Source organism: Hibiscus syriacus, unplaced genomic scaffold, assembly GCF_006381635.1.
Source record: "Hibiscus syriacus cultivar Baekdansim isolate YM2019G1 unplaced genomic scaffold, ASM638163v2 tig00110437_pilon, whole genome shotgun sequence".
Classification (NCBI taxonomy): Eukaryota; Viridiplantae; Streptophyta; class Magnoliopsida; order Malvales; family Malvaceae; genus Hibiscus; species Hibiscus syriacus.
Window position 1 is genome coordinate 314,489 of NW_024062737.1, and position 16,516 is coordinate 331,004.

General features: G+C 35.5%; 3 protein-coding genes and 1 pseudogene across 4 annotated transcripts; 1 reads left to right on the top strand and 3 right to left on the bottom strand.

The window, feature by feature from the left end:
• Positions 1-552: 552 nt before the first annotated feature.
• LOC120125726 (autophagy-related protein 101-like) lies at positions 553-3,263 on the top strand. The gene is made up of 7 exons (XM_039144086.1): positions 553-647; positions 764-800; positions 942-1,027; positions 1,153-1,248; positions 1,427-1,592; positions 1,705-1,864; positions 2,896-3,263. The coding sequence occupies exons 1-7, from the start codon at positions 615-617 to the stop codon at positions 2,969-2,971; spliced, it is 654 nt and encodes a 217-aa protein (XP_039000017.1). The 5' UTR covers positions 553-614; the 3' UTR covers positions 2,972-3,263.
• A 1,028-nt stretch (positions 3,264-4,291) lies between these two features.
• Positions 4,292-5,393, bottom strand: LOC120125724 (polyneuridine-aldehyde esterase-like). Its single transcript, XM_039144085.1, has 3 exons — positions 4,888-5,393; positions 4,665-4,802; positions 4,292-4,576 (listed from the first exon to the last, which is right to left on the bottom strand). The coding sequence occupies exons 1-3, from the start codon at positions 5,374-5,376 to the stop codon at positions 4,292-4,294; spliced, it is 912 nt and encodes a 303-aa protein (XP_039000016.1). The 5' UTR covers positions 5,377-5,393.
• Positions 5,394-6,813: 1,420 nt separating this feature from the next.
• Positions 6,814-11,153, bottom strand: LOC120125722. 2 transcript variants are annotated; one of them, XM_039144083.1, is made up of 12 exons: positions 11,047-11,153; positions 10,901-10,963; positions 10,707-10,811; positions 10,526-10,612; positions 9,875-10,432; positions 9,333-9,785; positions 9,048-9,109; positions 8,858-8,963; positions 8,586-8,665; positions 8,135-8,449; positions 7,618-7,693; positions 6,814-7,398 (listed from the first exon to the last, which is right to left on the bottom strand). In XM_039144083.1, coding segments are annotated over exons 1-8 (1,407 nt in total). In that variant the 5' UTR covers positions 11,125-11,153; the 3' UTR covers positions 6,814-7,398; positions 7,618-7,693; positions 8,135-8,449; positions 8,586-8,665; positions 8,858-8,962. The 2 variants fall into 2 exon arrangements, with proteins under 2 accessions (XP_039000014.1, XP_039000015.1); XM_039144084.1 differs by lacking the exon at positions 9,048-9,109.
• A 1,548-nt stretch (positions 11,154-12,701) lies between these two features.
• On the bottom strand, positions 12,702-16,267 carry LOC120125725 (annotated as a pseudogene).
• Between the last annotated feature and the right edge of the window lie 249 nt (positions 16,268-16,516).

Genomic DNA, 16,516 nt, shown 5'->3' on the forward strand with positions numbered 1-16,516 from the left:
GAACAATTTTTTAAGATTTCTATTAAAAAAAATAATGAATTGCTTATGAATTTATCGGGGCTAATTGGATCTTACTCGATTTAATTCATTAAAATCTTAAATCGAGTTTGAACTGAGTAAACCTAAATTAAATATTAACCAACATTTGAACAAATTAAATTCAAACAACTCACAAACACTCGTGGCATTAAACACCTCTACACTTAACAACTTCACATCTGATCTAAATGGAACTCTAATCATTATAGAGCGTAAGGGACAAAAGACCCAACAGAATAACCCATAGGCCATATAGAGAATTGTTGATCAGTTCTGGACTGCTGGCACGGGCCTCTTTAAATCGTGAAACCAATTGAAATACGACGCCGTTTATGTACTCGAAGTAAGCACGTTATATTCGTACTTACGTAAGCCATTTAAATTTTATTATCCATAAACCACAAAAGAAAGGAAGAAGTTTTTTCCGAGCTTAAACAAAGTAAAAGGAGGGCTCTCCTCGATTAAAAGATCGATTCTCTAAAGTAAAACAATCTACGATCGATATCTGGGGTTTAATCGGTCCAAATTTCTTTTATTTGTTTTTGTTTTGGTTTTTTCCTCTTGAAACTATCATCATGAACTGCGAAGTCTGTCAACTCGAAGAACTGGTAATCAAAATGTTCTCTTTACGTTTCTTTCACTCTTACAAATTGAAATGTACTATTTATGCTTCTGATTGGAAATTTCCTTTACTTTTCGATAAATTCAACAATATTCTATTTAGAAAGTGGAGCATTTCGAAATTCGCGAAGTTTTGCGTTGTAAGTTCACTGTTCGATATCTATATTTTCCTTTTTTAATAATTAAATTTGTTTATCAAACTCCCCCGGGTTTTTAGTGGTTTTTATTTGATTAATTTGGGCAGTTAAAGTTTTTCCCCCCTTTTAAATTCATGATGGCAGGCATTTTACATACGATTGTGTTTCATAGAGCATTAGGTCTACTTCGGCCCAAAGATGTTGATTTGGAGCTTTTTGAAATTACTTATGCGAGTAATTTATGTTTTCAGTTCTACTTTCCCAATCAAAATTACCGTTTTTGTTTCCCCATTTTTCACTAGCGTTTGAAATCTGTGTTTTGTATGTTCCCTGAATTCGCATTTGTGATAAGTAGGTGCAATGTGGGGATGTGGAACTTGAGAAGAAAATTGATGAGAAGATTGATCATTTCATAAGTTGGGTGGAAAAACATCCCAATAAGAAAAGTCAGGTCTGTTATCTCCACTTAAGTTATAGTTCTTGCGAACTTATTTAGAATATAGTAACCATTGCCTCTGATTTTATGTTCAAGTTTTATTTTCGCTTATGTTGCGGGATGTATATGGTTATTGCCATTTACGTTTTAGCATATATCTTGTTTTGAACATGAGTTTTGGCTTGTGGTGCAGTTATGCTTATCGTTTTATGAGGTGAAAAGCAAGCAGCCGTCTTGGTTCACTAACAAAACCGAACGCTTGTATTGGGAGCAATGGTATGCCAATTTGAATGTGACTCAACACCCAAAACACCATTCAAGCAAAACTCATCATACCAAAGTGGTCGTTGACCCGGGAGGTACAACCATGCTTAAAACCTTAACTTTAAAAAAATTGTAATCTGTTTTTACTTTCTTTGAAAACTATTTATTCTCTTCCTCCATTATGGCGGTATATGTTCATTAAAATAGAGAGTGCTACTGAGGAGAGAAGTTCTCGCAGAGCAATGGTTGAAGCATCTCTTCGAGAGGTTCTGTTTCAAATAATAAAGTTTGTTAATGAGAAGAAGGACCATCTACCGCCTATATCTGAGGGTGTTATCTATTTTCCATATGAAACCACCATACCTAGGTCAGCTCTCTCTTCATTAATTTTTCCTTTTTTTCAGGTTAGTTGTAAGATAGTTGTAAGATGACTTATGGTAGTGGAAAGTTGCATTGTTATTTGTTTTTCTCTTTTGCACCAGAACTTTGGTGTTTATCGTCAAAATCCTCTTATGTGAAATATCAAGTTGGAAAGCCCAAAGAATGCAAAAGAGTTTATGTCTAAGAAGTTTGTGAAATAAATGACTGGCCCAATGATGAATGGTTAAAGATTTTAATGGAATCTAAAAGCAGATTCCAACTCAAATCAGGAATAAAACAGAAGTGAGATTCTTTTTGAATCTAGTAAAATTTATTTCCTAGCATTAAGTATATTTCCAATTGTCATCTGTTACAGAGTATGCATTGTACATAATCATATTTGAGTGGCTTTTGGCTTGACTAAACGGTTAATGTTGAAAGGAACACTAGTAAACCTATCTCTCTCCCTCCCCCCTTTCACTACTATTAATAGTATTTATCCTCATCCAACGGTATCAGATGCCCCATAATCATTTTGTTTGGAAGGAACTAGAATATGCTAACCCCTAATAGGGTTTTCTTCTTGAAAACAGTCGCTTTATATTCTTTTGTCTGTCTTCATTCATTCATTCAAAAAAGAACAAATATCTTTTCATTTGTCGGTCTGGCGTCCCATTATCCTACCCCCTTGATTCCAATGTGACAAGTTCTCGCTTCTGATGGATGTAAGATGTTTGTCACGTCTTTTAACACAAGCAAGAGATGATAAAGTATTATATCTACAACGGAGGTCAGAGAGTTTGTTTGCTTTTATTCTTGATGGGATTGAAATGACCTTTTATTGTAACTGTTTTGATTTGAGGAAGACATTTGGAGAACTTGTTATGGTCAAGTAGAGTAGGATCTATTGAGTGGCGCTGGATCCCTGGCTTTTGTTTTGATGAGCTGTTGTTGCCATTCTCATGTCTGTTTGTTAGGAAATTCCAATGAGGAATATGTTTACAAATGGTGAGTTAATATTGTGCTGCCATTACTCAGTTCATCATATTCTGCATTCGGAATGGACATGATCAAGAGGATGCTCCACAGTGGGCATCCAACCATGCTCAGCTGATTACCGGACTCGGGTAAAAACTATTCCACTACTCGAGATATTCTTAAATGCATGAATAGAACTTGTAACAAAGCACAGCAATGATCAGATGAAAGCTAATGAGGCAGACAGGCAGGGTTTTTAATATCTGAAGGTATAATAGCAAGGTGCATAATTTGAATCTATCAGCTTGTAAATATCATGTCATCTATTATCCTTTTCATTTTACTTTCTTGAGATGCCATCATTCACTGTTTAATCCTATTACTTAAAAGGAACTTCTCAACCCTACGTTTTGGAATTGGATTTGTTATATTCGTATCACGTATTCGTAGAGTATATCATGTCTAAAGTAATTAAGATTGAAGTACATTATTTTAATTATATTTTAAAGAACAAATTTGAATTATACATTGTTTTATAAATATGCCTTTCATCCGTGTTATTAGACTAATTTATAATTGCTTACAAACAAATTGAGCTATTATAAATTTTATTTTTATTGCAATATTCAATAAATGATTGAACTCAATACTAGGAATTATTAGAATATCAAATTTCAATTAATCTATTATACAATCATCTAAATAAATCCAATTAAACGATTATTATTTATTAATTTAATCATTCAAAGAACAGTTTCATGATATGTGAAATATTTGCAGCAGGAACTCATAAACTCTTACGTATTAATATTTTAGTAAAATTTATTTACTTATAAAAAAAACCCCAAGTAAAATTCATACGTTTCTCAAATAGGAAACGTAGAGTAGAAAACTGTTTTTATTGTGCAAGTGCGCGAAATCTGCTATAAATTTGATCTATATTGGAATTAAATATATTTTAAAATAAAAGTTTATCTTAATTGGTTGTGAATACAATATTGATAGATAATTAGAGAAATTAAATAAAAATATCTAATTTTACCCAAATGTTCTTTTTACATATGTAACATGGGATATCACACCGTCGACTATCAATGAAATTTTTTACTAAATTTTAGATTAGTTGGCAGTTTCGATTTTGAATATTATGAAAGTAATTCAGTTACATATATATATATATATATATCAATGGTTCGTTGTAGTCCGAACCATTATTCATTTCAATTTTCAAACTTTTTTCCATGCATGGCTAATAAATTCTTGATGTATGTTTGATGAAATAAGTTGAATTTAAGATTGCAGCAAAACTTTCCAGATCGCCAGCTATTCCGAATTGTAGAAGAAAATGAAAGTTTTGACCTTTATTCATCTTATTTCAGCTGTTTCAATCAAGAAGACTTAACAGTAAACTCGAGCACATTCCAAGCAGTGAGAGTAATAGTTGTCAATGACGCTGTTAAGTATATTTGTCTGCAATTTCTTGAAGGCAAGAGCACAGTTCATTGGGTCTTGAAAACATGACCATATGATCCGAGTCCGAAATCGACTTCACCTCGTCGGGCGGATTGTTTTCAATCATCCACCTTTGGTATTCTTCTTTCATGATATAATCTTTGCCGCACACTATGAAAACTCGACGAACTGATCCATGTTTCTCCTTGGTGACCGCAACCGCCTTGATTGATTCTTCATCATTGAAGAGGCCAACATGTCTGACTAAAGTTAGTGCAAGCGTTAAATTCTGCCCCCAAGCAAACAAAACAATGGAGATTGTTAAAACCTGAAAAATATATATGATAAATGATGGAAGGGCTATTGATTGAACTTGCCTCAGGTGGGGATAGCTGGTAGAACTTGGATGCCATGAAATTAGGCCCCAAGATTCCTGAAGTTGGTGGCTTATCTGTTCCATTGGGGAACACATATTCAGTGTCCATGGTCTTGTCGGAATCCAATGTTTCATTGAGCTGTCCCAGAGAAAACCAGTATTAATGGAAGTTGTGATTAAGAACCAGACAGCCAATCTGGTAAGAAATGCAGAAAAGGATGTACCTGTTGAGAAAGAGTTTCATAAGGGAGACTTGGACTGGGCATGTAAGCAGTGGCAAAGACTGCAACAGCAACTTTTTCAGGGAATCTTTCCATGGCAGCTGATATGCCATACCCACCCAGACTGTGACCTACTAGAATCACCTTCTCCTCTGGTTGGAGTGATGCCATGAAACTCATCAATGGTTCGAAGTAATCGAGAAAAGAATGAATCTCATGAAATTGCTTTGGATGAACCCCGGCAGCAGACATGTCCAAAGCTGTAACCTTATGCCCCATTGATTTAAGCAGAGTTATCACTTTATACCAACACCAAGCTCCATGGCAGGCTCCGTGAACGAGAACAAAGTGACCATGTTTCTTCTCCATCTTCAGTCTCTTACACTTCGGAACAACCTCAATGGCTTCCCTTTGAAATACTATAGCCGAATTATCTGAAACATATGTGCGGCTTTGGGAACTCAAATCTGCTGAGCTCAAGGCAATCGTCATTTTATCGTCGTTTTCTACCTTCTGAAAAACAACTAGAAGTTACTACAAAACAAAAACGTAGGAGTTAAAGATGATTTGTATTGTCGTATATAAGCAAAAAGAAAAGGGTACAAAGTAATAAGAATCATGGGTCTTCATTGTGCCATTCCTAGTACTTAACGCCACACCACAGAATCGAAAGAGCATCATAAGGTCGGCAGTTGAACATCAAAATCAATAGTAAAGCTCGGAAAGGATAAAATCATAACAGCAAGATCAGTTATATAGGCCCAACAAACCCAGTTCAAGAATCATCAATATTTGTGCTGAACAAGATTGCAAATATCTTCGATTTTGTCACCATCATTTTTAAAAATGGTGGGTAGTTTTAGTGGGATGTCCCCTAAACTATTTTTAAAAATGGTGTGATATTTTATGCAATTTTGTGACGTCATTTTTTTATAATAATTCCATTAATTGTTAATAAACCTCTTATAAATTACTATGTAGTTCTTCTAATCTTATCGTAGTTACAAAGTTTGAATATTTTTCATTTGAGGAGATGGAATCACATTATACGTAATTTCGTAAATTGTTCGAAGTTTTTTTTTTTGTTTTTTTTTTCACATTCTACTTAAGTCTCGAATAAATACTATAATTTATCTATATTTATTCACAAACCTAGCGCCGCTTTACCTTTGGCCTAGTTTCTCTTTGAGGTTGCTTGCCCCCTTTTTTTTTCCTTTGATGGTAAGCAATGAGATCAGTCTTCGTCTTAGTGTTACTTGCTGACCATCCTTATTTCTTTTTCTTTTATTTTTTTTCATTTTTTATATTGTATTTTTTTCTTTTAGTTTTTAATAATTATGTACAAAATTTGCTCTATCTTTACGATATGTTTCGTTTGTCTTTTGATATATTTTTGGTCTTTTCTATTGATTGTTCTTTCATTTAATTTTTTTCATGATTAGATTTGACGTCACTGCGACTGATCGAGACAACGCTTATTTGATATCATATTGATCTAACATACTTTGAACCCTCGATTTTAGATATGAGATTTATATTTGAAAATAATTTCCTTACAATACTCAACTCTGATTTACAATTGACGGTGGTCTTTCAATAACTTAATTCCCTGTTATGATTCGTTTGTCGATGCAATCAAATATATATACATATGGTCGTTATATAATTTTAAGTAATCAATTTCTTACGATAATAATTATAAAAATATCTTAAATATGTGTTTAGTTTGTATTTATAATTGTAAACATTCATTGTAATTTAAGAATGCAATGATATGATCATTTCAATCATTGAAGCCCTTGAGCTAAAAAAGAAATAAAATACATTGAGCTCAATTTTTTTTTCTGTAAATACGTAAAATCCTGCACAGCCTCGGAATTTATCTTCGAAAGTCCAATTCACTGCTACATAATCTGTACTATTCAGTAGCAATTAGAGTTAACAAAACTGGCTTTATCTGTTGTCTAAAAGTGATGATTGTATGTTTTTATGATGTGCAATGGGAATCATATCAACTTATGCCACTGCAACACCTATTTTTTCAGGGAATCTTTTTCCATTTCCATGGCAGCTGGGTGTGCTATTCCAGCCCATACTGTTGACCAACTAGAATCACCCTATCCTCTGCTTTCATGAAGTTGACAAATGGTTCAAAGTAATCGGGAATTGAGTGAACCTCATAAAATTGCATTGGATGAATCTCAAAACCAAGCCATATCCAAAGCTGTAATCATGTGGCCCATTGATTTGAGCTGTGTTATCACTTTGTACCAACACCAAGCTCCATGGAAGGCATTATGAACGATCACAAAATGACCCTCTTTCTTCTCCATCTCTTTTGGTTCACTCTCTTACATTATGGAAAACCTTCAATCGCTTCCCTTTGTAATCTTATATAACCAACATATCTCTAAATTATTGGAGTTGTCCTAAGTTGCCTCATAAGCGTCCGTTTGGAACGCTTCTTCTTTTCATTGAATGAAATTGAACAGTGACACCAAGGTCATAGTCATGCTGCACGACCAGAACAAGACCGGTTCAAATATCCTTCTCCTTAACTTGAATGATGGGAAAAATCGAAAGATTATAACTAAATTATAATTTTTGGTACATCATTGCATCTTTACTTGCTGAAGTTCAAGAATCATCAATAATACTTGTCTAATTTGTATCACATGTTTTGAAAAAAGAAAAAGGTCGAAGTTAAAAGAATGCTTGAGAAGGCTAAGTTACCTGACTACGCCTTTCATTCCTCATCAGAATGTATCCATCCTGCACTTTAAAGCATAGTTCCTGAAATGTTGTTAGGCTGCAATCAAAACAAGAGACAGATGTTTTATGAACACATGGAGAGCCTTGTAGCATTGACAAAAGAAAAAAGTTTAAGGGTCATTTTTGTTCCTGTAGTAGACTCAATTTATTATTTTTACCCCTATCGTATTTTCGCATTAATTTAGCCATCAGAATTGTTTAATTACATCATTCTATATTCTATCCACTTAAAAACCTAAATTGATAACCCTAAACTATAAACCTTAATCTCTAACTTAAAACCCTTAATTTAAAGTTTTAAGTGAGAGATAGGGTATAGAGTGATGTAATTCAACAACTTCGAGGATTAAATTGATGCGAAAATACGATAGGGACGAAAATGATAAATTGAGTCTAGAAAATGATAAATTGAGTCTACTACAGGACAAAAATTATCCTTTTGCCAAAGGAAAACAATCATAATAGGAAAATGAAGCACCATTTTAGAAGCGCTTCCGGATTGTATGGAAACAATTTCTTCCGGTGAAGGTTCTCCGCAGAATTTTTTAGATAAAGCAAACAATCCTTGGCAAGCTCATACATTTCTTTCATGTGTCCATATTCGATGCCACCTTTAAATTTCTTCTATAGGCACAAAGTTTTCGTTTTCACAGGTCCGGATGAAGGCTCTGTCTTAAAATTGGAGCTTTGCAACAAAAATTTTCTTCTCTTGTCAGATAATTGATTTCTTTGTTTTCCGTAAACTGAAAACTCTGTAAATGTTTGCCAATTATCACATACGATGCGCAAGCACCTACAGAATAAACAAAAGCCCGCACCACCAAAGTTACATTGAATCGGATTATACAGAAGTGAACAGAAGTCTTATTATGCCACTTTGTATGCCCAAGTTTCAGAAACATATTATAGACGAAAACTAAAATACATACTTTAAGAGATACTTTGCGCAACTAATTCCTGTGTCTTTGGAGATGAGATAATCGAGAAGAACTTGATGATCATAGTGCAACTGCAGATAGTGAACCGAAACACACAACATCAAGGATCATCTATGACCTACTCTTTTTTGTGTGTGTGAAAGTTCAATGACCTACTCAAATAAAAGAAATATAACCATTTTTTCTCATTAACATATTTATTGTTGGACAATGGAAACGGAGCCTGGGGTGCTTATAGCAAGATTAGGAAGTAAAGGACTTGCCTCTGCAAGGAACAGATGAAATAGGCGTATGGGATTAAAAATATCTATAACATGAAAAAGAACATCTATCGTCTCATCTTGAGGTTACCGTCTTTCTTTGTGAAATCTGTAGACAAACCAAGAAACAGTTTAACGAAAAACGAAAGCAGTATACAGCAATTTGAAATCTACAACAAGAATATTGACTCATTATTGTTCTTCACAAGCTTGTAGAGAAAGCAGTTCCAAGAGCAATTTGAATAATATGTCATCCTAAGAAAAACAAGGAATTAAAAAAATGGCACCCTAGGAAATGAAAAACGAACAACTAGTAACAGCAACTACACAAATAATTGCAATATACTTGCCAAAATAATGATAATAATGCACTATAATTTTTGGGAAAAGGAAAGAACGCACATAGATACAATGAACAACACACAATCATACAACCTTATAGTGTTTACCGAAGTTTCTAATGCTGCAGGGAACAGACCTCATGTATATACAACTTGAGGAGGGAAGATGAAAAGTTTATGGACTTCTCCCAGTATGTTTCATGGGGAACAAGCTCATCGACTGGAACATGTCTAGAAAGCCAAGAATGTAGGTCTGATAAACCTTTCTCTCTACCATAACAACTCAACTCCGAAATTGCATAACTAGGATAATGCTTGCTAGTATCTTTGGCTGGATTTATCAAACGGGATGAACACCTCAAGAAAAGATAAACGGCCTGTCTTTGTAAATGGCCAGACTGCATATCATGTACTTCTCCATCAGAATAACTTAACATAAAAGGAGAGCCTTCTAGACAATCATCTTGATTCTCAGATTCAGTTGAAGGATGGCATAAAAGGTCTTCAAAGTAAAAATGGAGAAGCTGCAACCAGGAAACAAGGACCAAACCATCTAGGGGTATTTGGAAACTAAGTCTGATCATCAAAACCTGCAATTCTATTTTTGAACTTAATTAGACTGCGTAAGTGCAAAAGTAAAACAGATCCAAGTAGCAGCAAAACATCTAGATTCACATACCAATAATTTGTGTTTGAAGTACAGAGAGATGCATGTATCGTTACACTCAGCTTTCTTGCCAAGGCACCAAGATAGAAGTTTAGGTACAAGGTTGATAATTTTGGAAAGAATCGCTTGCTTATCTACGGAATCATCTAATCCTTCTGCAAAACTAAATTGCTCAACAAAAGAACATAGCAACTGAATAAAATTCCCCAAGAACAAATTCCTGGGCCCATCCTTTTCACTACCGGTTCCACCGAAGATCTCATCCATTGAATCCCAAGGCGCATTCAAAATAGAAAAGCTTATCGAATTTAAAAACACCAGAACAAGCTCATCATCACACTCTTCCTTCAAAAACTTCAGCATATTTCTTAATATTCGAATTATTCCAGCTACTGTAAACAAGCAAGTATTTTTCAACTTAGGCTTAAACAAAACTACGACACTCGTTAAGTCAGAACCCGAACCCCCAACTCCAGTTATTGAAGGTTCAAAGGAACACGAAGATAAGTTCAAGATTGATAATTCGAAGCAAATACAGAGCGAATGGATAAAAAATTTCCAGCTTCTTACCTTGCAATAACAAGGGAAGAAAATTAAAAGAAAAAAGAAAAGAAAACAAACTTTAAAGTTTTAAACTTTAATTTGTAAATTTGATTAACATACAGATGAGGCTAGAAATTCAGAGAGGGTTACGAGAATATTGCCAGCTAAATGTTGAATGTATCGGCTTTCCCGAGTAAACAAAGTAACCTGAAAAGAAAATTTGAGAATCCGTGTCATTTAACGATTTGGGGTTTCAATAAAAACTGTAAAAATGAAAAAAGAGAGAATATTAAAAAAATACCAAGTGAGATATTGCCTTAGATAAACAATGGTGGTTTTGTGAGTTTGGGTTTAATGAAGAAGAGGTGTCAGTCGACTGAATCAAGCGGCGAGTTTCGTTTGAGACCTGAAAAGAGAACCAGAGATTAGTGATTGGAGTTAATAATGAAAGGAGGTTCAATGTAGGAATTTGAGAGAAAGAGAAGAGAGGGGAACCTGAGAGAGAATGAGAAGGAGGTTTTTCTCTTCTTGTTTGCTGAAAGAGAGATTCCCCGACTCCTGACATAGTAAAACAAAAGGTGGTAGAGATTAAAGAGAAAGAAATGAAGGAAGATTGAAATTTAGAGAAGAAAGGCACGCACGGTGAAAGGGCGGAGCGAATCGTTGATCAGACGGCAGATACGGGAAAACTCAGACTCAGTGAGCGAAGAAGGAGACATTTTTTCCTTTTTTTAAAAAAAAAAAAAACCCTGATATTGCATTTATAGAAGAGAAAATTTCCAATTTAGGCTTGTTTTTAGTTTTCTGCAAACAAATTCAATTATGTATTTTCATACAGTGCGCTCATCTCAGCTTATTATCGAACTATAGCCTTTGGTTTGCTTCACCAGATGGGTTTCGAGTGTTTAAGGCCTGATGGTGCCACAAATTTTTGCTTGCATAGATGGTGGAGGATGTTGTTGCTTGGAATTCTACAGTATTTGGAAACTTGAGGAATGGTAAGAAAAACAAGGGCTGGCTCTCTTTTCTGACATGATCAAATTTGGGGTTCTTCCAACTCCATTTACCTACTCCATGGTGTTAAATGCTTGTGGTAAGGTGGGAAGTAATGAGTATGGGAAAGTTATCCATGCCCGAATCATTGTTTCAAATATAGTAGTTGATTTACCTTTGCAAAATGCCTTGCTTGACTTGTTTTGCAATTGTGGTGATATTGAAATGGGGTTGAAAGTTTTTTCTTTTGAGTAAAAACCTTGATTTGAAGGGAATGCCATTTCATAAGCCTGATAAATACAGTTTTGCTGCTGTCATTTCTGCAACTCACAAAATCAGGATTGGAAAATAGTGTTTTCATAGGAAACGCTCACGTGTCCATGTTTTTCAAAAACGGTGACAGTGAATCTGCTGAGGCGGTTTTTAGTATGATGTTGAAGATGTATGTTATTCTTTGGACTTAAATGATTATGAGGTTATTCTAGAATGGCTGACGGGGAGAGTGCAATAAGATTGTTGGTTGAAATGTGTCAAATGGATACGAAGTTGAAACAATGTGAGATGGATCATTCTCAGGCTATAAAATCTGTATACGAAGTTGAAATGTTGTTGTGGTAGTCTGAATGACGTATGCCAAAAATGGAAACCTTCAAGCTGCTAATCCATATTTTCCTTGGTTTCTTACCCTGATTTCAAGTGTTGGAATGCAATGCTTGGGGAATATAGCCTCCATTGAATTGCAGAAGATGGCATTGAAGCTACTCGAGGAGATCCTACAACATTGAACTAAGACCAGATCAAGTGACATTTTTTTCTCCATTGTGGTTTGGTTGATATAGGGAAGTTCTGGGCTTATATGAAGGAAAATGATTGCACTACAGGACCCAAGCACTATTCTTACACGTCGAGTTTGCGTTGTCGAGCTGGATTATTAGACGAGGCACAGAAGTTAAAAAGGGGTCGGGAGATCAATTAAGAGATCAATATTCATGTGTTTACGTCTGGATATCAATACCTGCCGAAGCTGAACTGCATAGGTTATGAGAGAACATGACCAGATCAGTAACAAATGACTTCCAAGTTCTCAGTTTAACATCAGAAACTAAATTAAATGTGATTTAACCAAGATGTTTAATATCTTCAAACAGGAATAATAGGTTTCAAATCTTAATTCTCAAAAAAGAAAATTTTCTACAACGTGTTCTACAATGTTACAGTAATAAGGATCTTGTAGCACTTCAATCAATGCTGAAAAGACCGCAAAGATATTAGGATGTTTCACAGAGCTAACATCTTAGTTTTGTTCTGGATATCACCAACATGCCTACAGGATCCTTCAACTCCAGAGCAAATGACACTGCACTTTAAAGGAATACAATGGGCAACTTTCACCTTTATGTGCAAAGGATAATTCATGTGAATGGAAAGCAGTTCCACAATTTCCATATTAAAGCTACGACGACTAACGCCGGGCAGTTCGGGATTTCGGCCTTGATGATTCTACAAGAAACACACATTGATGAGGTTAGTTAAGAGAAATATGATTGGTACATGTGACACTGCAGAGTTGCAGACTGATGCAGACTCGGAATTTTAGTATCTTTGAACACATGCCCACTCTATTATGAAAAAGAGGGAAAATTTGAAAGCCATGAGAACACTCTACTCACAGATGCGCCCCGAAGCTAGCACCAGATCCTGTTGGAGCACCTGGAAAATAGAAACTCAGTCAGACAGCACAACATGATTAGATCAAAATCAATCAACCTATGTCAAAACAGGGTGGCTAATTAAAACAAATATGCTAAGCATGATCTGCAAATGAGATTACTTGAAAATAGAAAGAAGTGATTGCAGAAAGCATAATAGCAATAGAAGGTACCAGAAGCAAATGGTTGAAAAGAGCCTCCAGCAGATGGAGTTGAACCGAAAGCTGGTGTGGTACTAGAAAAAAGAGAGGGAGTAGATGCAGATCCAAAGAGAGATCCCGATGAGGAGCTGAAAAGGGATGTTTGGATGGAAGCACCTGTGGTTGGAGTTGCAAACAGAGAAGATGACAAGGAGGAAGCGGGAGTGGAAGACGGAGTACTAAAAAGAGACAATCCACCTCCAGAAGAAGCTGCTGATGGTGCTGCAGATGCCTGCGGGGCAGAGGCTGCTGCAGGAGTTGCAGCTGAGCCAGCAAGCAACCCAGCAACCTGATTGATGGTTGAGAATTCGCAGGTAAATGCAAGGTTGGATGTACCCCTTAGCAGCAGCTTCTTGCTTAGCAGTTTCTCCGATCAGCTTCAAGAAAAGGATCATTAACATCTCCTCGGCGACGGTGATCAGTAAGATATATGTTTCATTGATTCAATGTATTGATGAATACTCTCTGCCTACAAAACACAGTCATAGGACTAGTCAAATCTTTTTTCTTCTGTGTTTTGTTTTAGGTGGGTTGGAGATGTGTTAAGAGTGCAAGTAAAATGTCAAATTTAAGATCATATATTGAATGCATGTTATGACTAAAACAAAACATAAAAGAGCGACTACATAAGAAGTCATTAAATAAAACCCTGGTCTCAGCTCATTTTTAGTAAATAAATTTTCAAAAAGAAAATATATCTGCTGCTCCTTAGCATACAACCATAAGTTGACTGCCAATCAGACAAAACGCAACTGTGCGTAGAATGAAACAAGTAAAGGCATCTTTCTTACCTTGGCCACGTGAACAAAAAAGTCATGAACATTAGACATGACTTTTGGAAGAGATTGCAACAATGAGGATGCTTGATTGATATAGTTTCTGTCAGAATTCAAAAGGAGAAGCTGTTCCAACTCTTCAATACACTGGCGGCACTCACCCAAATATTTCTCAAATCTAGCAACAGTATACTGTAGAAATGGAGATGGCTTCTTGGGAAGCCCATGGTAAAAATCAAAAACAGGTACCAGGCTTGTAGCAGCTGGTTGAGCAACAGAACCTGGTGCCGTTGCTGCCCCTGGAGCCTGGGATGGTGTGATGGCATTTGAACCTCTGTGCTTGCATGAAGGAACCGCGGCGAGCATCATGAAAGAACGAACAGCAAGCTCTGTGTTCCTTAACATATCTTTTGCAGTAGCCATCAGTTCCTGCAGCAAAGCTTTCTGCCTCTCCATGGCAGTGGTATTCCTCCAAGTTCCTGTTGAAAACAAACATGCCATTCTATCCACCAATGTGAAGCACAACAAAAGGAAAATGACAAGGAAAGTGGTTCCAAACTGCAACTTTAGAGATCTTTTCTTTGAGCTCATAAAACTAGCATGCAAGGTAGGACTAACTCAGATCAATGAGTTTCGAAACAACTTTTAAATGTTGAACACCCGCACTTAATGAGAGTGGAAGCAACATTCTAACAGTTTACAACTTGTTTCGTATTTGAATAGTAACAAATTGATGAGCCACTCATGGTTTATAGTATGGACCAGATCCACCATCATGCAGCACATGGAGTAGCTTAGTTCATGAATGGAATGTAAGCACTCCACAAAAGGAGACAAAACAATACATCTAAAGTAAAATTAGATTAGAACTTTGAGCTAGTCTAAATATTCACAACACTTTTAAATGTTGAACACCCGCACTTAATGAGAGTGGAAGCAACCATTCTAACAGTTTACAACTTGTTTTCGTATTTGCAATAGTAACAAATTGATGAGCCACTCATGGTTTCATAGTATGGACCAGATCCAACCATCATGCAGCACATGGAGTAGCTTAGTTCATGAATGGAATGTAAGCCACTCCACAAAAGGAGACAAAACAATACATCTAAAGTAAAATTAGATTAGAACTTTGAGCTAGTCTAAATATTCACAACAAGAGTAACTACTTTTTGCTGTTTAATCTTTTATTTACTTAGACCACAATAAGGGCATCATATAATAGTTTCATGTTGAATAATAAATCATTCCTGATTATTCACCAAATTAAAATATATGAGAAGTCAACAAGCACAAGAAGAATGAACTACATAATTAAAGCTCATCTTCTCTATCAATGGAATGTTTACAGATGCAGGAAAAGTTTGACAGAAAGAAAACCAAAAATGAAAGCAAGCACACACTGCACAAGTTCATGTGAAATGGAAAGAAAAGGTTAACCTGAACAATGTGGCTAGCATCAAGCTCGAATCCTTCATTCGAAACCGAAGAATCATAGAGGCGACTACATTGATCTAACCTTTGGCTTTCATCTCTATACTCCAATATCCTTTCCCTACATTCCAATAAGATAATCACACTACTCACTACTAAGGGTGCCATATAACAATAATAAATATCAATAACCAAGCTCAGCCCATAAACCAAATCAGCAAGTGAAACTTATATCTCACACTTTTTCTTGGTAAAACACTATAAAAATATCATGCATGAAAAATCATGTTTTTTAATTAATCACAACAGATTAAAAAATCATTCTTTGAGAATCCATAACAAAATCCTTTAATAAGAATTGAAAACATACTCAATTTGAAGCAGAAACTTTTGAGAATCAGGATGCAGATCAGCCCATTTGGTGTTGTAATTAGCAGGAGTCTTGTCATTAGTAAAAAGAAAAAGGGGCTGCTGCTGTTGTTGTTGTTGTTGTGGAAACTGCAACTGTGGTTGCTGCTGTACTTGTTGCTGTTGGGGTTGGAAAAATGGGCTGCTGCTTTGCTGGAATGGTGATTGTTGCTGTTGGGGTTGAAACAATGACTGAGGTTGTTGGGGTTGTGGAGTTGCAAAAAACGATGACATTGCTGTTTTTCCTTGGAAAGAAAAATTAGGGTTCTAAAAGTAGAGGAATTTAGATGAGGACTGAGGAAGGAAAAAACACCTTTCCTTTTTAAACCCTAGAGAGGGAAATCATTGAAGAAAGTAAAAAAAAAACTAAAGAAGAAGAACCGGATTGAACTAATGTCTTTTTTTGCTTTTGTTGGGTCGAAATAAAGTTCAGAGGCCCATCAATGGTCAACCGAGCTCTATATTTATTCTCAATTTGTTTTAATTACTTTATACATATGGGAATTGGGTTTTGTTATTGTTGTTGTTGTTTTAATTACTTTAATGCTTAGCAGTCCAAGTTACATTTTTTGTTTTTATATATTAATTTTA